The sequence below is a fragment of the Aspergillus steynii genome, assembly GCF_002849105.1.
Source record: "Aspergillus steynii IBT 23096 chromosome Unknown P170scaffold_9, whole genome shotgun sequence".
Taxonomy (NCBI): Eukaryota; Fungi; Ascomycota; class Eurotiomycetes; order Eurotiales; family Aspergillaceae; genus Aspergillus; species Aspergillus steynii.
This window is the reverse complement of record NW_020194406.1, coordinates 799,264-820,662: the sequence shown is the minus strand read 5'-3', so window position 1 is coordinate 820,662 and position 21,399 is coordinate 799,264. Positions and strand designations below refer to the sequence as shown.

At 53.2% G+C, this 21,399-nt stretch overlaps 8 protein-coding genes across 8 annotated transcripts; 4 read left to right on the top strand and 4 right to left on the bottom strand.

Moving 5' to 3' along the window:
- Window positions 1-2,056: 2,056 nt before the first annotated feature.
- Window positions 2,057-3,416, top strand: P170DRAFT_285108 (PIG-L family deacetylase). The gene is made up of 2 exons (XM_024843202.1): window positions 2,057-2,439; window positions 2,554-3,416. The coding sequence occupies exons 1-2, from the start codon at window positions 2,205-2,207 to the stop codon at window positions 3,291-3,293; spliced, it is 975 nt and encodes a 324-aa protein (XP_024699674.1). The 5' UTR covers window positions 2,057-2,204; the 3' UTR covers window positions 3,294-3,416.
- P170DRAFT_440672 (uncharacterized protein) lies at window positions 3,415-6,114 on the bottom strand. The gene has a single exon (XM_024850133.1). It carries the CDS (start codon window positions 5,644-5,646, stop codon window positions 3,745-3,747), a length of 1,902 nt encoding a protein of 633 aa, XP_024699673.1. The 5' UTR covers window positions 5,647-6,114; the 3' UTR covers window positions 3,415-3,744.
- Window positions 6,115-6,267: 153 nt separating this feature from the next.
- Window positions 6,268-9,573, top strand: P170DRAFT_368243 (P-loop containing nucleoside triphosphate hydrolase protein; the record flags this gene model as incomplete). Its single annotated transcript, XM_024844849.1, has 7 exons — window positions 6,268-6,393; window positions 6,480-6,572; window positions 6,656-6,692; window positions 6,746-6,750; window positions 7,527-7,625; window positions 7,701-9,219; window positions 9,278-9,573. 7 exons carry the CDS (start codon window positions 6,268-6,270, stop codon window positions 9,571-9,573), a joined length of 2,175 nt encoding a protein of 724 aa, XP_024699672.1.
- Window positions 9,574-9,862: 289 nt separating this feature from the next.
- P170DRAFT_285073 (uncharacterized protein) lies at window positions 9,863-11,806 on the top strand. The gene is made up of 3 exons (XM_024843201.1): window positions 9,863-10,323; window positions 10,436-11,326; window positions 11,407-11,806. Exons 1-3 carry the CDS (start codon window positions 10,152-10,154, stop codon window positions 11,589-11,591), a joined length of 1,248 nt encoding a protein of 415 aa, XP_024699671.1. The 5' UTR covers window positions 9,863-10,151; the 3' UTR covers window positions 11,592-11,806.
- Window positions 11,807-11,996: 190 nt separating this feature from the next.
- On the bottom strand, window positions 11,997-15,827 carry P170DRAFT_416956 (DEAD/DEAH box helicase). Its single transcript, XM_024847153.1, has 2 exons — window positions 15,674-15,827; window positions 11,997-15,421 (listed from the first exon to the last, which is right to left on the bottom strand). Exons 1-2 carry the CDS (start codon window positions 15,784-15,786, stop codon window positions 12,022-12,024), a joined length of 3,513 nt encoding a protein of 1,170 aa, XP_024699670.1. The 5' UTR covers window positions 15,787-15,827; the 3' UTR covers window positions 11,997-12,021.
- Window positions 15,828-16,021: 194 nt separating this feature from the next.
- Window positions 16,022-17,484, top strand: P170DRAFT_392585 (uncharacterized protein). The gene is made up of 2 exons (XM_024845983.1): window positions 16,022-16,288; window positions 16,362-17,484. Exons 1-2 carry the CDS (start codon window positions 16,101-16,103, stop codon window positions 17,356-17,358), a joined length of 1,185 nt encoding a protein of 394 aa, XP_024699669.1. The 5' UTR covers window positions 16,022-16,100; the 3' UTR covers window positions 17,359-17,484.
- On the bottom strand, window positions 17,475-19,625 carry P170DRAFT_480131 (putative CorA family metal ion transporter; the record flags this gene model as incomplete). Its single annotated transcript, XM_024853755.1, has 5 exons — window positions 17,475-17,577; window positions 17,629-17,682; window positions 17,742-17,794; window positions 17,847-17,920; window positions 17,975-19,625. The coding sequence occupies 5 exons, from the start codon at window positions 19,623-19,625 to the stop codon at window positions 17,475-17,477; spliced, it is 1,935 nt and encodes a 644-aa protein (XP_024699668.1).
- A 512-nt stretch (window positions 19,626-20,137) lies between these two features.
- On the bottom strand, window positions 20,138-21,358 carry P170DRAFT_440667 (uncharacterized protein). Its single transcript, XM_024850132.1, has 2 exons — window positions 20,749-21,358; window positions 20,138-20,699 (listed from the first exon to the last, which is right to left on the bottom strand). Exons 1-2 carry the CDS (start codon window positions 21,134-21,136, stop codon window positions 20,506-20,508), a joined length of 582 nt encoding a protein of 193 aa, XP_024699667.1. The 5' UTR covers window positions 21,137-21,358; the 3' UTR covers window positions 20,138-20,505.
- Between the last annotated feature and the right edge of the window lie 41 nt (window positions 21,359-21,399).

Here is a 21,399-nt window from a genome sequence, read left to right as displayed (position 1 = left end):
CTTGCTGCGAATGCACCCACAGAAGAATTCTCCGATTGCGCGTGTGGGCTAGCGATTAACTCAATCCCAGTTCGACTCCGTAAGAATATTCATCCCCATCAGTCAGGTCTTTCCGCGGGAAACCAAGTAAATAAAAATCACAAAAATACAGGGAAATCCACACCACAGAAAACGTGGTGGATAATTTCTTGAATTAGTCACTGTGTCGGTGGCACGCCATCGCCCCGACGGAGTATTCCCGGATTTTCCAGTCGACGGTTCGGCCTAGCGCACTCCATCGCCATGACTCCTTTTGCACCTCAATCCATTTTTACCCTGGAACTAGCGCCTCAGAAATTTTTCTGCCCTCCCCCGATCAAGTGCTCAGCCGATTTGAATCAAAAGAAAGAGCCCACTCCGACAATACCCTTCTACTTTGGTTGGCCTGTTAATATAGCCGTCGGCGACTTCCGAACATTTCTTCTACTGCAATCTGCATACTCCGACCTCCGTGAGATTATAGAATCCCCCTAGAATAATACCCATACCACCTCCCTGATTCAGGTATCGCGGTAAGATCCCAATGGTCAGTCAATACTCAATAGTACCTAAAACCCAGACTACACCGTCGTAAAGTGGCTCACGACATCGCGTGGGCGCCGTGTGGCCCAGCGTTGGTCAGTCAGACTTCAGTCATGGAGCTCAACTTCCATGCGGACCGCCCTGGTACTCCGTATTTTATTTTATTTTTTCCTGGGTTGTGATTTGATTTATTTTTTAATCTTTTTTCGGGGGCGTAAATTGGGCCACTGGTTGGTCTTACCTAATAGGGCTACCTTGGCGGTGGAAAATGAGCGATTATTTCACTCGATGGATCGATGGATCTTGGCATGGATGTTGTGAGAAGGGGCACAATGTGCGGTAGAAATCGAGAAAAAAACACAGGGCCATTTCCCATGGGGTTGGACCATTTGGTCCATGGATGGGCAGATTGGTGTCCCAAAGTCTTTAATACAGACAGCCTTGAGTAACTGTAGGCTGCGTAAGCCTACGCTGCATACGTCGCTCTCAATGGCCTGAATTCGGAATATGTTTCCTGATGCGGAGTCCCGGCGTTAATGTGTTTGTGCTCTAAGCGCCCTACGCTCTTGAAATATACTACGTATGTTCGATGAGTGCAGAAATAGGAAGCTCATCGCGGATACTACTCTATCATTGCATTGAATAGATTGAGCTCCAAGGTGACTAGACTCCGGTGCCTCGGCATTGATTGCGAAGTGTCTTGGATGTTTTCCAGACAGGCATTTTGTAATCCTTACGATGGGCGCTACTTCTGCAATTGACTCCTAGACCTTCCTTGTCTAAAACACTGTAGGAGTATAAGATTCTGTCATCTGATCCGAAGGAATGATCATGCTATCCTGCTTTGGTGGGGACTTAGTCTCTAACACATACGACGGGTCTGTAGTTAGTCCAAGGACAGAACTAATGAAGCAATTGCACAGTATTGTCCCATCCTCTTCGATTTCTACGGAAAAGAACGGGCGCTGAGCTGCTCAGCTTATGGCATGGTGCACGCATCGTCATTCCTGCCCCGCGTCTTCTACTCCGGGTATATACCAACCCCACCGGACTTGCCATTTTGAGGAACAAGAATGAGCTTCCAAGGCAGCTTGATGGGCGACAAGGGCCTAGACATATGTGCCCAATCGGAAAAGATGCCAATTTAGAATCAATTCTCTTGTTGCTTTTTTCTGGTATGAGTCTGCTACCACCAAATACTTGCATCCTCGTTCTAAATATAATGCCACTGCCGAGGCTGACGATATGCCGATGCTTATCGGTCACGTGGTGATAGACCGCGACTCTCCGGATCGGCCATGAAGCTTCACGTTCCGTCCTGCCACCGTGTCTTGACGATTGAGCATTGGCGAGGTATTAGCAGGCGAGGTGTCTATGATACGTCGGAATTGTTGAGAACTATATTCCACGATACGCAAGCCATCAAGTGGTTGTTCGGCGGAAGAATGTCGAATGCGCTCCGCTGTCTGATCTGATCTGATACCTACTCCAACAGCTAGCTTACTCCGGTAGTAGTTGACGTCGACGCACCGATCCACAAAGCACAGCTATCTATCTGATACGTCCTTCGCGACCAGCGACTCTAAATTTGAGCTGGAATCGAGACAAGCATTTCGATCCCCTCATCGAGTGAATTGACCGCCATGTCTTCGTCGTTGATCTCATTAGGGGTCGCCATTGCCGCGGTCTTCCTCTTCTGGACCATGTCCTCCACCTCGTCGTCGCCCTTTGCGCGCAACTTCCCGCGTCTCTATAACCAGCGCATCTGTCTGCTCATTGCGCACCCGGATGACGAGGCGATGTTCTTCGCGCCGACGGTCCTGGCTCTCACGAAACCGGAGCTAGGCAATCATTTGAAGATCCTGTGTCTTAGTACCGGTATGTCTGCACCTGATCCACATGTTCGCGCAGCCACGGGATGAGAGACAGAGAAAGACCGAGACTCAAAACAGAACAAATGAAATAGACTAACCACCCCCACACTAACAGGAGACGCCGACGGACTCGGCCACATCCGCAAGAAAGAGCTCCAACAGAGCGCCCTGCAGCTCGGCCTGCGCAACGAATCAGACGTCTATGTCGTCGACGACCCATCCCGCTTCCCCGACAGCATGTCCACCACCTGGTCGGAGGCCGACGTATCGGACCTGCTCGCCTCAGCCTTTGCGCCGGACCTGCTCGCCGGCGGCGGCGGCTCCTCCTCAACCTCCTCGGCGACGGCGGCGTCGTCGTCCGCACGCAAGAGGGACTCCAACTCCAGCTCCAACGCCAAGAACGCATCTCCCACCGCCACCATCGACATGATCCTCACCTTCGACCAGCACGGCATCAGCAACCACCCGAACCACCGCTCGCTGTACCACGGGGCGCTGTACTTCTTGCGTTCCCTGATGAAGGATAAGCCGGGGTACTCGTGTCCGGTGTCGCTGTATACGCTGCACACGACGACGCTGCTGCGGAAGTACATCGGGGTGCTGGATGCGCCGGTCACGATGGCGCGGGGGGCGCTGTCGTCGCTGGTGTCGAGCTTGGCGAGGAATTGGGGCTCCGCTGGGTCCAGGGAGGGGGGCAATCCGTCGCAGTTGTTGTTCGTGAGCTCGGTGGGAGAGTGGATGACGGCGCAGTCGGCGATGGTGAAGGCGCATAAGAGCCAGATGGTGTGGTTTCGGTGGGGGTGGATTACCCTGGGGAGGTATATGGCTGTGAATGATCTGCAGCGGGAGAAGATTTGATGGAGGGGTGGTTGATGGTATTGGGCTGGGCTTGGATGATCGGGTGTCTGTATATTAGTGTTATTTGGGGTCCTTGTATATGGTTGGACTACTGTAAAGAGCCCTCGTTCATTTAGATTCACTTGATTGAAAGACGTAGACTCATTGTGCTACTGCTAGCACGTAGCTTGGAATAATCAGAATAGCGTAAAAACATCAATCGGGCAATCCACTCGGGAAGCCTCAAACAGGGTATTTGATAAGATCATCCCAGCCATCAGAAAAGAAATCCAACAAAAGTAAAAGTAATCAGAAAGCATCGCACTTCGCTTAGGGGAAACAATCAGAGCGCAGAAAAGCAAACAAAGACGGAGAAAACAAAAAGGAAAGAAAAGGCTCAAAATGAAGAATACGTGGATGATCTGAGCATCACTGCCGATTTGCGCATCACGCAGAGAATCGAAGCACATATTCAAACCAGGGAATAGCCGAAGCCATCAAGCGCGGCATCGGAAGGGTCTTCTTCCTCCTCCGCCTCCACCTCCTCATCCTGGATGTCCTCTGGCTGGTAGTGCCGAGCCGCCTTCATATCATACTTACGGTAGAACGCCCTGAAGTCGTCGGGGGTTTTGCAGTCTGCCAAGGGCTCGTAAGTAAACGGATCGTGTGGCTGCGGGTGCGCGACGGTGCTTCGATCAATGACGCCGAAGAAGAGGCGGTTCATGGGATGGAGAGCCCGCGAATTGAGAAAATGTGGATATTTGGCCAGCAGCCGGGCCCAGAAGACGTCGTCTTCGATTTCCTTGGGGTCAAATTCGCGTTTTTTGAGGCCGTTCTCTGCGGTCGAATGGCGGATGGGCATTTGGTCAAACTCGGTATATCTTCGAAAACGCCAGGTGCGGGGCCCTTTTCTGTTGATCACGCCACCCGTGGTGTGGTAGTGGATTTGGTCAGGGAGGAAATCTCGCCATTCATCGAGGATCTGCGGGATAAGGCGTCGCTCCCAGTCGAGTTCGGTCTTTCCGGGGAAGTCCCAATTTTTGCGGATGATGAGGAGCCGGACAAGCCTGCTGATGAGCATAGTTGCCTGGGCGGCGCGCAGCCGTAGTAGGTCATACTCGTACACGGCGTTGGCGAAGGGCCGTGATTTGAATCGCGTGAGCTGGAATTGCCCACGGATCTTGGGCCCCTGCGAGGTCCTGGTATTGATGAGGTAGGCCGCGACTTTTGCGCGCGCCAGTTTTTGCTTGCGTCTCGTTTCCGCCAGGAGGTCGTAGGTTGCGTCTAGGTGGTGCTTGAAGAGGGGCAAGTCGCGTTCGGCCCACGCCAATTTGGCCATAATCGAGTGCATGTGAGCCGTGGGCTCAACGTTGGACGGCTCTGAAGTCATGGTATCATACAGTTCGCATAAGAATGAGGGGAGCACTTGGCCTCGGTCTTTGCCCTCAAAGTCGAGGCCCCAACGTCTTCGCGAGAGCACAAATGCCCGCTCCAACAGTTCTCGCCAGACTTCCGCGGGGACTATAAGGCCGTATGATTCGGAGATGTGTTCGATGGCGCACAGCGCGGCGGGCATGTCACTGCAGTTGCCGAAGGAATGAGCCACAGCAAACAGTAGGTTTTTCGTCGGATATAAAGGAGAAAAGCGCGGAAACGGGGTGACGGGCTCTATCTCGATGTCTGGTGCTTTTTCCAGCAATGCATCCACGTCCACGTTCCAAACGGCCTTGAGGATCCTTTTGATCCCCTGCGAGTTGCCCACGCGGGAAGACGACATCAGCACGTGGATGAAGGTGTTCTCGTCACCTTGGAACCCATTTTCCATCATCTCGTTCAGTATCCTCACCACTTCCTTTCGTACACTTCGCTCCTTGGTGCCAAATCCCGTCCACCCAGGGTTGGGATACATGTACCCTCGTTTGCGGTAGACGTACTTGGTCATTCGCAACCGATACCTCTGCAGACCGCTATGAGCCGAGTCCCAGACCTTCGCCGACATGAGGTGGTTGTAGCAGGCGAGGTCGGGGTGGACACCGTCCTCCTTCATGTTATGCCAGGCCTGGTCGGCCAAGATGGCATCGCCAATAGAGCTCGCACAGTGGAGAATGTGAGTGTATTCGGCCAGCCCGAGTTTGTGGCCCGCCGACTGACGAATCTGAGCCACCGCCGTGACATTGTGAATGAACTCCTCAAAGATCACCTCGAGCCTCTTGTATCCGCTGACATGCACCGTGGTCGAGTGCAGCGGTCGGTGCAGCGTACGGAATGGCTCGATGAAGTAGGCGGGCGAGAGCGAGAGGAAAACCCCCACGAACGTGCTGGACGGCATGGCGCCAACGAGTCCCTCGAAGAGAGGGTCCGTCAGCGCACTCATCACTTGATCGGGTTGGCCATCGCGGATGATGCTCCAGAATTCCTGGATTTGCTTCTTGCTCAGGATTGGTGCTTGTTTTTGTGGTTGTTTGGGTGGCGGCGGCGGCTGCTGCCCGACCTCCAAAATGCCGACTGGGGCATCGTCCAGCCCATCATTCGAGGAGTGAGTATCTAGAAGGATGCTGGGATCAACCCCGTCCCAGCGGGGAGAAGCTTGGGGAGCATAGTCTGGAAGGTTGTAGTGCTCAGCAAAGCGAGGAGCGGACGAGGAGCTGAGCGGCCTCCACCGGGTGGAATCTCGGGCGGACGTTATCAGTGGAGTGGAGCCTGGATAGCAGGAGAATCCACACTGGACCTGAGAGCCAAATCTCTGGCTCGCTCGTGCAAACCTCCGCATCCCGTCGACCTGTCGAAAAAGCAGCAATTGTGACCAGCACCGCGAGAGCAACGACGAGAGAAACAAACGACGACGAGGAGAAGCGTCACCAGTTCATCAGCATTGGCTTGCGGGGGCTTGGCGACCAGAGATCCCTGCTCTTCTCCTCATTTCGCGCATTAACCTCGCTTTGTTCTCCTCTTCCTCCCTTCCCTTGCCGTTCCCCGCTTCTGTCTCTGCTTCGTCATGGCCGACTCCGAAGATACCGGCGCTGCGCCCGTCTCCGAACCTTTAGATCTGGTGCGCCTGTCGCTGGATGAGATTGTCTTTGTGAAGCTGCGTGGTGATCGCGAGCTGAAGGGTCGTCTGCACGTACGCTCTCCCGCCGACAACTCGCCCCCCCCCCCCGAATCCTACGCGCCCGCAGAGCTTGCTGACCTTGATGGGATATTTAATAGGCCTACGACAGCCATTGCAATGTGGTCCTGGGAGAGGTCGAGGAGACGGTCTACGTGGTAGAGGAGGATGAGAACGGAGAAGAGACCATCCGCGTATGATTCCCTACTCGCCCTGTCTACCCCGGACAGCTCATCTGAGAATCCGCCGGCAATGAACTAATTTATAACTCCTCTAGACTACCAAGAAGCAAGAAGAAATGCTTTTCGTGCGAGGTTCGTTGGCTGACGCACCCCACCCTCCGAAATGGATTTGAAGACCTGGCTAGCTAACGTCTATGCTCTCACACAGGAGACTCCGTCGTCCTGATCTCGCCGCAAGCATGATCGTTCCCTCTGAAGAACGCGACAGCCCACGAAACTCCAGTCGATCGGATGATAGAGATTAATGGATTATAACTCACGGGAGGAACGCGAGGACAGGACGGGGGACTATTGACTCTCCTCCACGGTTGGACCATGAAGATGAGACCACGAAATTAGGCAGTAGCCACATTATATCCGGAGAAGAATCTAGTTGTGTCATGGATTGTCTCAGTGCTCTGGGAAGCGACGGGGAAATGGCGATGGATGATGGGATGGCCGCACACGCTGGGATTCCCGGGACTTGTGTCACCAGAAACCAAATCAACCCCGACGACAGCAGTCACGCCGTTGTATTCTGTAGTCTTCCAACAGTTTCGCAGAGAATCTCGAATTAATTGACCACGATGACACCGCCCCATGATTCACTGTCTGGCAGCCTTAGTGGGCTGGCTATGACTCAACCACGGCGCGGTTATCGATAACTAAAGAGCTCCGTTGCCCCATCCGGTGTCTCATCCTCCCCGTTGCCTCTGCTCTGCTCATTCCACCTGTCTTCACTACCATCCACTGCCTGCTTGTTCTGTACGGACTTCTTCCGCCTCAGTGCCCTCCTTCCTATTTCCAGAGTGGAACTATGATCCCTCGAATACGAATCTAAATGCGCCAGCGGCGACTCTTGCTCAACCCCCCGACCGTACTTATTCAATAGCATCACTTACCATTCACTACCACTCATCCCAATAGCATACTTATCTGATTATCTCCCCCCTGTTATCACTATCTATCATTATGCCCCCTGGAGGACCCAAGCTCTCCCTAGAGGAGCGGCGACGAGGCGAGATTGTAAATCCTCCTACTACAACCCCGTCCTCAGTCCCTCATCAACTCCATCTGCTAATGACTTCTCAACCCTGACAGGCGCTCAGTGAGTTTGCAGAATATGCCGACAAACAGCAATCGAACCGCTCTGCCCCCGTACCGCCCAGCGACAGCGGCTACTCCACCGCCAGCGTATCCCGCGCCCCCGAAGAACATGCTGAGTTGGAAATCCTGGACCAGCTGGGATTGTCCGATGCCCCGAAATCGTTCAAATTAAAGGACCTTCTGCTAGGAACAGGAGATCAACCGGAGGATGGTCTGCAGACTCTGGCGAGCCTGGTGCAAGGTCGCATCGATGAAGGCCATGGCGAGACGATATTCGATCTGGGTCTGGAGGACGGTGGAGAATCGATGGCGTTTGACCTGGAGCAATGGAACACGGCTTTGCGGCGCCTACGAGAGGCGGCCGACACTCTCTCCGCGCATTGTCGCATCCTAATGACCTATAATGTCGGAGGCCCTGAGGAGTCGAAGTGGCATAACGAACGGATTAAAGGGGCTTGGGGCAAGATCCTCATCCGACAGCCCGCTGATAGCGTCGAGGAGATGACCGAGATCCGGGTCGCAGTCGTGGGAAATGTGGATGCTGGCAAGAGTACCATGTTGGGAGTCCTCGTGAAGGGGAATCTGGACGATGGTCGCGGCAAGGCCCGGGTCAATCTTTTCCGCCATAAGCATGAAGTCGAAAGCGGCCGGACCAGCTCCGTGGGCTTGGAGATCATGGGATTTGACAGTCGTGGAGAGATTGTTGGTAGCTCGCAGGGCCGCAAGCTCTCGTGGGAAGACATCGGCAAGAAATCCGCAAAGGTGATTTCCTTTACCGACCTGGCTGGCCATGAGCGGTACCTACGGACCACGGTTTTCGGTATGCTGAGCAGCAGCCCCAACTACTGTCTCTTGATGGTTGCGGCCAACAACGGCTTGATCGGCATGAGCAAAGAGCATCTGGGGATCGCATTGGCACTGAATGTGCCGGTCATGGTGATTGTCACCAAGATTGATATCTGTCCTCCGCAGATCCTCCAGGAGACGCTTTCTCAGCTCAACAAGATCCTCAAGTCTCCCGGGGCTCGCAAGATCCCCGTGTTCATTAAAGACATGGAAGAAACCATCAACACGGCCACGCAGTTTGTCAGCCAGCGCATCTGCCCCATTTTCCAGGTTTCCAACGTCACCGGAGAGAATCTGGAGTTGGTACGAACCTTCCTCAATATCCTACCGCATCGCGGCCAGTACAACCCGGACGCTCCTTTCGAGTTTCTCATCAACGACACCTTCTCCGTGCCGCACGTGGGAACCGTCGTGTCGGGCGTGGCCAAGTCCGGTGTGATTCACGCCGGCGATCCGGTGCTTGTGGGACCTGACTCACTGGGCCAGTTCACGACGACTACAATCAAGTCGATTGAGCGCAAACGGATCCAGGTAAATGCTTGTTTTGCAGGCCAGTCGGGCTCGTTTGCCTTGAAGCGAGTTCGCAGGAAAGAGGTGCGAAAGGGCATGGTTGTTCTCAAGAAATTGGACCAACCACCCAAGGTATACCGGGAATTTATTGCCGAAGGTACGATTCATTACGCCATTCCCAACCCCCACTATGCATGCTGACTGTACGATGATAGTTTTGATTCTGTCCCATGCAACCACCATCAAGCCCCGATATCAAGCCATGCTGCATGTCGGAGCGGTGAGCCAGACCTGCTCCGTCATTGACATTGACCGCCCCTTCATTCGAACTGGCGATCGTGCTCTGGTGGCCTTCCGTTTCGTCCAGCGTCCCGAATTCCTGGCTCCTGGTGATCGAGTGCTGTTCCGCGAGGGCAAAACTAAAGGACTAGGAATCGTCAAAAGCGTTGGCTACGACCCGGAGAAGCCCCTAAATCCGGAAGAGAAAAAGGCGCCCGAGAAAGGCAATTGAAGGAGAGGCCATTGATCGTGTTTTTCTTGTTTTTGGGTTCATAGTTTGTGTGCTACGTGTGGTTGCTGTTTGCTGTTCAATCTCATAGGAAGGTTCCCATCCAATGCATCTGCCATCGGCGCTCGCTGTTATAGGCTGGAATATTGCAACACCAACCAATCTCCTGGAATATCTCTCTGATTAAAATAGAAACCATCTAGGTATACCAGGTAGGTATGATATGCATGCTGGGTCTGCCTCGTCCTTGTCGCATCCCAGCACGTGACGTGACGTCAGAGCGACGACGACGATGACATCAAAGCCACCTGATCGGCGACTGCATGGCGAATTTCTCTCGCGCGTTCCATGGAGGCAGAAACCCAATTTCCCGGCGCTGAGCTGCTCATAAATACCCATGGGAATTCATCCCGGCCGTCTCTTCTTCTTCTTCTCGGCACTAAGCTATTCAATTGAACCCATTCCCAGATCGTACTCTCCTCCCTGACTCTTGTATACTTACTCCACTATTAGACCTACTTTTTCTTCATCTCAACCACTGAATTGACTCCCCTCATCCCAATTGAACCCTCAATTCCATCATGGAGACCCTCGACAAAGCCTGGCACACCGCCGCCGACACTCTAAAGAGCGAGGTCCACGCCTACCAGTCGTCCCAGAAGACATGGACCGACTACGGCAAAGAAGAACCTCTCTCCGGCATCCAGGGCAAAGGCACCCCGACGGATCCGTACGACGCCGGCAACCGCGATGGTGAGTGCAATTGAGTTCGGCTGCAGGTCCTCCGCGCATGACGGAGCTCTTGCGTCGTTCCCACCACTCACCCACATCCCTTCTCATAGACTAATCGACCGTTCGTCCGCAGAGCAACCCGGCGCCCCGGATGGCCAACAAAACACCGCCCTGGTCCCTGAAGCCCTGGTTTCCACCGCCGACGACGATACCAAGAAGAGTCGTGCCCAGGCCCCCGTCCCCAACGGTTCTGCGGGTGCGCCTGCGCGCCCGGATTCCTCCCCGACAGGTAACAAGTTCGTCGGCGTCATGAACACCCCCGAGCAGCGCACCCAGCCCCCTCCGCCTAGCCTGACGACTCCCACGACTGGCCGTGCCTCCGTCATGGACGGTCTGTACGGTCGAGACTCCGTGGCGGCCGCTGCCGGTGGCTCCGGCACTAATGGCGAGAAAGCGATAGATGAAAAGAACGAGGAATCCGCGGGTTCGCGCCCGGTGCAGGCGCAGCAGAAGTCTCAGAATCCAATCACCTCCACTGGGCGCTTCGACCAGACTCCCAACGGAATTGAAAAATCCGAGGACGCCCAGAACCAGCCCGCTAAGGCTGCCAGTCTCAACGACCAGTCTACCACCGTGCCGCCTACTACCTTTGGCTCGCAGACTTCCAATATGGACGAGGATACTCGCCGTCTGAGTCTGCAGAAGGACAAGTACACCGGCGCGGAGATGAGTAAACGCCAGTCCTTGATGGGCTCGCAGTCTCAAGGAGGCGCCGCCGCTGCTGGCGAAAATGGTGCCGCCAACGAAGGAAACGACTACATTGATCACAACGCCAGCCAGAGCCACGCTGCTGGCTTGTCCATCTCTGGCACCCCGGGCGTCCCTGGCACCCCGGAACGGCCTGCTGCTCCCATGTCCAAAGTCAGCGAGGAGGCGCTGAAAGGCCCTCAATGCTCGGCCAAGCCGCCGTATGATTTCGAGAAGCAGTTGGATGACCCGAGTGGTAGACGGAAGTCGAAGTCAAGTACGTTCCCATACCTCCCCCCCCAAGCTCAGTTTGTCCCTGTAGACCAGCAGAAACTAACATGATTCTTCTTCATCTAGGCCACAAGAAATCCAACTCCTTCGGTGACGCCAATGCTAAATCCGCCGAAAAGACTCCCTCGTCTGAAGAATCCGCGAAGAGCGGTTCCAAGAACAGCTCCAAGAACGGTCGTCAGAGCACCCTATCTCATATGAAAGAGAAGCTCGAGAAGGTGGTCCATCGAGGCAATCACTCGAACAAATAAGCCAGCCTGCCTGCCTACAGTGTCTGTAGTCAGCGGGGTCTTTGGCTGCTGACTGAATTGATTTGACGATTACGAGTTTCCGAAATCTTTTTTTTTGAATGTGTTTTTAGTAGCTGGTTTGGGTATGTTTTGGGAATGTACTACTGTTGTCCATTTTGTGTATTATATCCTGTTTCGGACGCTTGATTTCCTTATTTCTTTGACTGTTTGGTATGATCTAATTGTGTATGGATAGGGTTGAAATTGAGGATCTCATTATATGAATTTCTATTAGTCTGTACTTCATTATCAGTATACAGGCCATCCATCTATTTATTCTAGCTACATGGCCCTTGTACATATAAATGTACATCCATCCCATGCCTGTTCACTATAGGTGAGTATGTACCCGGAATATATCATCCACCCATCAAGCAGAACAAAAACTGAATTACTCAAACAGCAACTTCAGCTCCTCAATGCGATCCTTCTTCTTATCATCCTCGCCTCCATCACCACCTACCCTGAGACCCAAGGACCCCGCAATATTCATCTTACGCTCCTGGACTCTCAACATGCGTCCCTCGATGGAATCCTTAACGATGAATCTCGTCACATTCACATCGCGCAGCTGGCCCATTCGATGCACGCGATCAATCGCCTGGGCTTCGATGGCAAAGCTCCACCACGGGTCCATCATGAATACGTTGCTAGCGGCCGTGAGATTGAGGCCGACACCGCCGGCGCGAAGACTGATTAGGAGGACTCGCGGGGTGGGAGGGGGTGGCCTTTTCGCGGCGTTGAGGCGGAAGGGGGTGGTGCCGGGTTCGGATTCATCTTCGATGTCTTCCTGGTCGTAGGAGTCGAGTTTGTTGAATTGCGCGAGTACCTGGGCGCGCTGTTTCTGGGGCATGGTGCCATCGAGGCGGAGGTAGGGGATGCCTTCCCGGTCCAGCTGGGGGGCGATGAGGTCGAGGAAGCTGGTGAATTGGGAGAAGACGACGGATTTGGTGGTGGAGGGGATGCGGTGGAGGTGGTTGATGAGAGAGTGGATTTTGGCGCAGGTGTGCGCGGACGGAGAGAGCGGGTTGATTCGACGGAGGGAGATTCGAGGCGCCGACTGGGTGCTTGTCGGGGGTGTGCTGCTGTAGATGTCGGTTTCAGCCGTGGGCGTCGAGTTGGGTGATTGATGGCGGATGACTTCGAAAATGTCGCGGTTGCTGACGGGTGCACGGCATGAGAAGCATCGTGGCGAGTCGCCTTTGTCGGTCTGATGGCGGATATAGTCTTCCAGGCACTTCTTGCACGCACTGTGCCAGCAGGCCGTTACTGCGGGCTCGATCATGGGCTCCTCGGAGCAGATGGGACACTCTCCGCTGGACTCATTCTGGATTTGTTTTAAAGCGTATGTTGTGAAAGTTGTCGAAGAATCCCGGTTATCGTTGGAATCGGCTTCCTCTGTTGCCGTTGTGAATTTATTGATCAGCTCTTGCAGGTCCATATCATCTTTAAGCCCGTTGCCGTCGTCGGCTGCCGCTGCGGCGTCTTCCTCGTCTGCAACGATGGCCTTGTTGCGGGTGAGTACAGGGTGGCAACATGTTTGACGGAGCCGTAGGATCTGGGCAAAGATTGTTGTGAAAGACTTCAGAAGTGTTCCAGCTTCGACGTTGTCATTGAATGTCCGCTTTGCCCGGGTGTAGATTAAATCGTAAATCTCACGCTCCTGATCTGAGAGGTGGACCTCTTCGACCGTGATTGTCCGACGAGGCAGGGGTACCAGAGGCTCTCCTTCAGGTGTTTTCATTGTTTTGGTACGCCGAAGAACCAAAGGCTGGAGGACGCTTTGTACGACGTTGAGCGCACGCACATAGTCTTTAGACTCAAATGGAACGGTAATAAAGGTCTTCCAGAACGAGAAGTTGTTCCAGGGCTCAACCTTGAGGAATCGTACCAAGCTAAACAGATCCTCTAGGCGATTGACGATAGGCGTCCCTGTCAACACCCAGCGATGCGTTGCTTTAAGGTCGTAGCATGCCCTGGCGGACTTTGACAATCGGTTTTTAATAATATGGGCTTCGTCAAGAATAACGCGAAAGAACTCCACAGAAAATAAGCCACCAGGAGTGGCAGCAGCAGACATGTTTGACACGAAGTGTCGATAATCCGAGAGCACAACGCCATAGCTAGTGACAATCACGTTAGGGGCATCGGGATTATTTGCAGAACAAAGTGTCCTCAGATCAACAAGTTTATCGTTGCCGTAATATAGGTGAACCTTCATCGTTCCCTCTTCAGACGCCTTGAGAGCTTCGCTCTCCCACTGTGAGATGAGGGATGTGGGAGCAACGACAAGAGTTGTGTAAGGAGCGGTAACCACGGTATTCGAAGCGACGGGAAGTCTCGTAAGATCACTGACGGAGCTGGGGGCAGCGTCTGCGTGATCTGGATAGACGTTGCGGTGGGCATGGACAAGAGCCATCATTTCGATAGTTTTACCCAGCCCCATTTCGTCTGCGAGTATGCCACCTAAGCAATGCTGCTCTTGCGCCGGGAAATCAAGACTGAGCTCCCCGGAGTATGGGTTGACATAGAAATGATTAATTCCCTCGACGACCGGCTGATCCTTATCATCCACATCTTTCGTCGGCCACACATACTCTTCCCACAACGGATGCATTGATCTTTCCCGGCCAGATTTGTTATCCTTCTCTTTGGCAAGCATCCAGTGTAACGCTTGCATCTGGTACTTTCGAAGATCCATAGTGAATGTCGATGGTGGCTCCGCCGTCGGCATGCTGAAATCGAATGACTGGGCCTTCTTGTAAAGAGTGTCCAATTGATCCTCCTCGAGTTCAGCGGAGTCTTCTTCCTCCGATGAGTTGCCATTCGACTTGCTTTCCTTTTTGTTCTTGTCGTATTGCTCTGCAATTTCTGCCGCACGGAGCAATCCCTCTTTTTTGTGCTTTCTTGTCATGTCATTTATGGATGTCGGATTGAGACCGATTTCGTCAAATAAATGCACCAAGGCAACCTGACGAAGACGCAGGCGCTTCTCTTCCGCGCTCTCTCTTTCCTCGAATATGGTCGTTGATCTGTTATCGTCAAGGCTATCGTCGATGATCCAGGGCTGAAATGCCTCTTTACGAAGATAACACCATAGCTGCAAGTAGATCGTGTCGTTGACACGGATTCGGTCCGGAGCATAGACGCAGACACCCTCGAACTTGCAAGCCTTCTGATCGATCAGAGTGGACACCCATTCAGCCGTTTCACGAGGCAGTCTCCCAATCTCCTGGCCAGCAATGTTCGTGAATCGAGTCAAAACATCTCCTTTCTGATTCGTGATGATCCTACCTCCTCGCCCGCGTTTTGAGATTGGCTGTGATCTCGCCCTCTCGATATTGACCTTGTCTCCATGCTTAAGCAGACCCATCCCGCTCCTCGTTGCCCACGCACCAACGCCAAAAGCACCGATGTATCGTAATAAAGGCTGGCCCGTACGACGCGGCGTCCTTGCTTCCTGCACGGAAGTTCTTTCAACAGGTGTTAGTTGCGAGGAGGTCGTCCGCTCTCGAGATGTCAAGGTGGTTTGGTTCACAGCGCGCGAGGTCGACGTTTTCCAGGACCCGTCGAAGTAGACGTTGACGGCTCTCTCCAGGTCGTTGCCGGCCACATTTTGGATTTTGCGTATGGTATCCGACGGGAGTTGTTCACCAACAATGCTAGTAAAGGCTTCCGTGTCGAATGCATCCGTGTTGCCTTGCTCAAGGGTCTCCTCCACAGTCGATTCCTCAGGGCGCTCCGATTCCGCCGTATCGTTTGATGTAGAGACCGCGGTACCATTTATGTGGCTCGGATTATTTTCGAGATGAAAGGCGTTGGCCTGCCCCGGTCGTTCATTGTCATAAGCGGTTGCGTCTTCGGTCCGTCCATTGGTTGTTATCGGGGTATCTTGGTGGGAGGCTATTTGGAAGTCATCGTTAGAGAAAAAAGGCACCGAGGGCCTCAGTGGCGGATTCCCATTTGATATTTCCTCATGGTGTTGTTCATCTCCAATCGAGATGTCGTTATTGCGCTCGTGTCGACGAGAGTGTTCAATCAACGCGTCAGTGTCTGAACCGGAGTTAATCTGGTTGGTCGAGGGATCCGGGGTTTCTTCGTCGGCGAAAAAGCGACGTTTCTTTAAAGGTCGGTCATTGAGATCTCCGAAATCCATGATAAGTCGTTGAGCCCTGAATGGTTGACCAGAGAGACCGGAGGCTGCAAAGAGAATCGCGGGAGACGCGCCGAGACACGCGAAAAGAAACGGACGTCATTTTTAATGGGATTTTCTTTCCCGCGGAGAAAAAAAAAAAATCTACCAATCCGAGTCCATTCTTAGTCCATTACACAGCACCTCCATTGCCTTATTAAGTCATATCCTGAACACAATGCTTCCCTAATCGGTGAGGATTCTGGCCCTGAGGTCCAAGACTGCGAACTAACGGCGCAGACATTCTGAAATCCCTCCGACCGTCTCTCCTCTCCATCATGACATTGCTCAGCGACCTATGCCTGGCCAACAGGCAAATATGCCGGTCCTACCTGCGCTCTCGCCGACTCCAATCCCATCAAATCCGACAATTCAGCCGATCCCAACCGACATTCAGCCCTCCTGTCGCCGGCGCCTCTGAAGCCGAAGTCGAAGCTGCTCGAAAATACTGCACAAATCTTCTCTCGTACGGACCAGAATGACCTCCTCGTCGCAAAAAAACAAAAAGAACAATCCCACTGACCTCAACCGTCTACCAGAAAATACGACCGACCCTCCTACACCCTCAGCACCTTCATCCCCCGAAACGCGCAAACGCTGTACCTCGCCCTCCGCGCCCTCAATGTCTCCCTCTCCCTCATCCCGGACACCACATCCTCCTACACGATCGGGCTCATGCGGCTGCAATTCTGGCGCGACGCAGTAACAAAGACACTCGCGGGGTCGCCACCGAAGGAGCCTGTCGCGATCCTGCTCGCGTCGGCCATTTCGGAGCTGCTTGAGCGCACGCAGGGCCGCTCACGGATCAGCAAAGGCTGGTTGACGCGGCTGATCAACGCGCGCGAACAAACCCTCACGAACGACCCCTACCCCAACATCGCGGCGCTGGAGTCCTACGCCGAAAACACCTACTCGACGCTCATGTACCTCACGCTGTCGGCGATCCCCATGGCCTCGGTGACGGCGGACCATGTGGCGTCGCATGTGGGCAAGGCGGCGGGCATCGCGGCCGTGCTGAGAGGGTTGCCGCTGGTGGCGTTCCCGGGGCCGCAGAGCCAGCATGCGAATGCGGCGGGGGCGAACATGCTGGGCGGCGGGACGAAGCAGGGGGCGGTCATGCTGCCGCTGGATATCATGGCGCAGACGGGGGTCAAGGAGGAAGAGGTGTTTAGGCAGGGGGCGGAGGCCCCGGGGTTGCGCGATGCGGTGTTTACGGTGGCCACGCGGGCGAGCGACCATTTGATTACGGTGCAGCAGATGCTGAGCAATCTGCGGGCGGGCCAGGATGTTGGCCATGACTTTGAGCACGAGGGCGAAGAAGGGCATCAGTATGATGCTTCTCGGGGTCAGGAAAACGAGACCCCGCTGGATGAAGTGAATCGCGCGTTTGGGGTCTTCATGCCCGCCGTCAGTACGCGGCTCTGGCTGGACCGGCTGGAAGGCTTTGATTTTGATATCTTCAAGCCAGAGCTGCTTGGGTCGGAGTGGAAGCTCCCCTGGAAGGCCTATATGGCCTTTACGCGGAAGACATTGTAAGGCTGGTCTGAACCAGTCGGATAATCCATGTATTATAATAAAGGTACCCCCGGGTCTATGTACGACTGTTCTATGCACAACAATTATCCTCCACTGCCACATAAGAAGGCGAGTTGTCAGGATCTTTTCGTGGCCTTCTCCCTCCGCCGCTGTTTCCGTGAGCTGGTGATTAGACGTCTCTGAGCGAGTAGAACAATGTAACGCTTCAGTTTATCACGCCTAGAACCGAGATTAGTCCTGAATTTTGATGCAAGGGAAAGGGCAAGTTACATTAGAAATACCGTGGTCGCAAATACAAAAGGGACAGCAATCATCCAAAAATATCTGTACATTGAAGGATTAGTATACCTTAATCGCAGCAAGGAAATCAATAAGGGACGTACGCATCGCTGTGCTTGATTGCAAAGAAGCTCTCAAAGTTCATACCGAAGTAGCCCTAGAAAATGTTAGTTTGAACCCTGAGGCTGAGGAGAGATACCAAAACGCACCGTTAGGAAGGTCAAAGGGAGATAGAAGCAAGTCACAAGAGTAAGTTGCTTCATGCTTTCGTTCTGATATGCCCCTAATGGACATAAGTATATTATTCATGAGGACTCACTCTATAGTAGAGACTCACCAATAGTATTAAATATTAGGTCGATCATGTTGTCGGCAGCTCGTCTCATTTGGTCATATCCCTCAACAATTGTAATGCAATGGTCTAGTGCATCCCCCAAATACGTATGACACATAGGACTAATAGAAATACTTGTGCCGCTCAGGTTCTTCAAGTTTGGCGCACCAGCCCCAAAATATGTCCCTGCATCGACTCCGGCAGGCGTCGATGGTCCTAAGTTCTTGAACACACCAAGACCTGGAGTGCTGATAAGGTCCGACCTATGATCTCGGAGAGCATTGATCACCGTCACAATTGGCTGCATCGAGCTCCGCAAAATAGCAATCTCAGATGTCAGAATGTAGAGACTCTTCGATTGGTCGATGTCCGGGTCCGTCAGAACATCCAGCTCCAGGTCACCCATCGCGTCTTGATAAGCCATAGTCACTGGGATCGCGAGATCGATGATCGCATCGAGAATGGCCTGTGCAACCATGCTGGCATCACACGACTGGCGCAGAATCGTCTCTGGAGAACTAAGGCGACGGACTATCGGGACCTCGATATCGTCGGCGCTTGTTTCAAAAAAGGAAGTAACGGTATTGTCTCCATGCAAAAATATCGACACTTGTTCAAGAGTAACCCCCAATCCCTTGGAAGCTAGAACTGCATGGCGTTCCATGAATGCAATTCTATCCTCGTTTGGTCCCCCGCGGAAACGCTGAATACTTCGAAACGGGTTTCCAGTTTGAGGAGCATCATCAGCCCCACCAGGCATGGACTTTCCTGACGAAGGACGGATGCTACCACCAGCGGTGTATTTATCACGCAATATCTCCTTGCGAGACCTGATCCCAAAGATGTCTTTCAATGCCGTTAGTACAAGGCCGTGTCTGGTAGGCTTCTTCGTAGATGAGCTTTTGATACTCGTAGACGAGCCCTTTCGATCAGTTTTCCATTGAGATTGTCTACCTTCAGGTTCGTCGTCTGAGTCGCTGCTCTCCTCGTGTAGCTTGATCAGCTTTTGCAGTGTGAGCACGATGTATGCGTGGTCCGAGTACCAGTCCACTTTAGTACGATTCGTTGTGTTGATCAAATCCTCGATTGCCAGCCTGTGCAGGCCTTTGTGGTTCCCCAAAGCTCTGATCACATCCCAGCTGAGACCGTTGACGTTGATCCATCTGCACTGAACCCATGGCTCTCTCTCCTTGGCAAGGAATGGCCCTAGCGTGTCATTATCAAGCTCGTACTGTCGCATTTCATGTTGCGAAAAATCCACCACTATAATCTCGCATCTTTTATGCAGATCAGAAGGTATGTTACTCATCCAGTCTGCATTATATGCCGGAAGTGGCTTTGTGGGATCAATGCCAGGCTCTGTTCCCGGTTGCCAGTTGGGATCGTGAGCCACCGAGTCCGGATGATACGTGCGCGCGGTGTTCGAGCGTCGTGTGCGATTTTTGATCGTCTCGTTGGAAATCACTCGAGCGGCAGGAGGAAGCATTTCGGGGTATGTCGAGCCATCGTCAGGGGGGATAGACGGGGGGATGCGAGTCGTCGGGGAGATTGCATCTTGCGTAATTGAGCCGGGATGTGCTTCTATGTCAATGACACTGTGAGAGTCTGATGGCGCCTCTGCGGTCCGTAAACGATCAAGGGGATATCCCTCCATTGTGACAAGCGTGCGTTTGTCCCCTCGAAAGAGCCGGATCACCGTAGACCCATCGGCGCCAAAACTCTAGTCATGCGAATTTCGAGTGAAACAATGCTGCGTAAAGCATAAGGAATATATGCGATCACCGTTCCTCCCTGTAAATATAATCTACCCAGGTAGTAGTCGGTGATCCACGGGCGCAGAGGGGGATGATGTACAAGCTTCGGCAGGTGGGACTAACTCCGCATGGCGGGATGACGTTTTCGAACGGCGCAACGACCCTTCCTCCGCAGGTCGAGAGGATAACAAAAAGGATTGGAAATTCGAAGGTGGCAATGCCACAGGTGACGAAAGGTGTCTGCTCCCGCAAGCTGAGCCCGGCGAAATAAGCAGCGGGGAATTTCAAGGGACAGAGGAAGCTTAGGAGTAGATAATCTAAACTTGGCGCATCGCTAGTGTGGTGGCGATGCAATGCCAGCGGGTCTTGGCCGGGCTTTAATTACGTGCCATAACTCGGCGATCCGGATTTGGTCAGGGTCCATGCCAATTGATTGTGAGATGCTAGATACGGAGAACGGGAACGTTCCAGTGTGCGAACTTAATCCACGAGTCAGGGATAGCCTGATCTGGCCGATTTCGTTATGGAAGGAAGGGAGACATCTTCGTGGTAGGACATGTTCAATGCATACGCTAAATTCAGGGATCTCGGAGTCGCGCACTGACGATGTGGGCAGGCGTTCAGTCTCATTGGACAAAAACCGGCCCGAATCGGCCTATTTGTGCAGAACAATTGTTTCAAGGAGCACACTAGCTGTATAGGGTATCTGGGTAATTATTTTGGAAATATCAAGTGTCGTTTCGTCGTAAATCTAGGGTCCATCACGCCTTCCATCGATGTTCAATCTCTTTTTCTGGTCGTAAGTTTGAGCTGCAGTGGTATGAGGTTTCTTCGCGGGCCCGGGACATCGTTTCGTGTGAGAGGCTTTCGACAAACAGGACAAGTTCCTCGTGGAGTTTTCCCAGAAGTATCGGCGCGTTGTTCCTCGCTAAATTTCAACGTGTCAATAATGCATTTATGGCAAAAGAGATGCCCTAGTCGCAGTCAGTCTTGTTCTAATACACCAGCACCTGGAGGACATACCGCATGCGGTACTGGTGGCATCAACAGGCGTATCCATGCACACTGGACATTTATACGCCGTCAACAGAGACCGACCCCCCTCGTTTTTGGCGCCTTGTTGAGCTTTAATTGCGTCTTCACGTTGTTTTGCTAGAGTCTTCGAAAGCGCCGACGGACCTTCCGGTTCAGTCAGGTCTATTGATGTGGCTGGTTCCGTCTCTCCGTGATTCTCATGATCAAACTCTGGGGGGTGGTTTTCTGCGCTCAGGCGACTCAGGCGGCGACGCTTTCTTCTGGGTGGGCTAGATATCGAGGAGTCAACGGGTGAAGAGTTGTTGGGATCTGGCGAGTATTGGTAGGTCTCGTAAGGATCCGAGGACAGCAATGAAACGTGGTCATGACGATCCATGATGTTGGTAGGCGAAAAGAGGGACTGGGGCAAATGAGATAAGTGGCGGAATGCGGGGTGTCGTGCAAAGAAATCGCTGGTCGAACGCTTAGAGAAGCCGGTCAAGGATAAGCTGTAGGAGCATTCTGAGAGGGAAAGGAAAGTAGGAAGCCGTCACTTTTCGACGGATGGGTGAATGAAAGTCGAGCGATGAGAGAGAAAGAGAGAGAGGAACAAAAGATGCCTGAAGAAGCCGAACAACGCAACTTTGCTTATCGCCAGGC

Coding starts and splice junctions, on each gene's coding strand:
- P170DRAFT_285108 (XM_024843202.1), top strand. CDS start 2,205: ATGTCTTCGTCGTTGATCTCATTAGGGGTCGCCATTGCCGCGGTCTTC. Junction 2,440..2,553: donor GATCCTGTGTCTTAGTACCG/GTATGTCTGCAC, acceptor CACTAACAGGAG/ACGCCGACGGACTCGGCCAC.
- P170DRAFT_440672 (XM_024850133.1), bottom strand. CDS start 5,646: ATGAGTGCGCTGACGGACCCTCTCTTCGAGGGACTCGTTGGCGCCATG.
- P170DRAFT_285073 (XM_024843201.1), top strand. CDS start 10,152: ATGGAGACCCTCGACAAAGCCTGGCACACCGCCGCCGACACTCTAAAG. Junction 10,324..10,435: donor CGACGCCGGCAACCGCGATG/GTGAGTGCAATT, acceptor GTTCGTCCGCAG/AGCAACCCGGCGCCCCGGAT. Junction 11,327..11,406: donor TAGACGGAAGTCGAAGTCAA/GTACGTTCCCAT, acceptor TTCTTCATCTAG/GCCACAAGAAATCCAACTCC.
- P170DRAFT_416956 (XM_024847153.1), bottom strand. CDS start 15,786: ATGGATTTCGGAGATCTCAATGACCGACCTTTAAAGAAACGTCGCTTT. Junction 15,422..15,673: donor TCCGGTTCAGACACTGACGC/GTTGATTGAACA, acceptor AAATAATCCGAG/CCACATAAATGGTACCGCGG.
- P170DRAFT_392585 (XM_024845983.1), top strand. CDS start 16,101: ATGACATTGCTCAGCGACCTATGCCTGGCCAACAGGCAAATATGCCGG. Junction 16,289..16,361: donor TACTGCACAAATCTTCTCTC/GTACGGACCAGA, acceptor ACCGTCTACCAG/AAAATACGACCGACCCTCCT.
- P170DRAFT_440667 (XM_024850132.1), bottom strand. CDS start 21,136: ATGGATCGTCATGACCACGTTTCATTGCTGTCCTCGGATCCTTACGAG. Junction 20,700..20,748: donor TGCCACCAGTACCGCATGCG/GTATGTCCTCCA, acceptor GACTGCGACTAG/GGCATCTCTTTTGCCATAAA.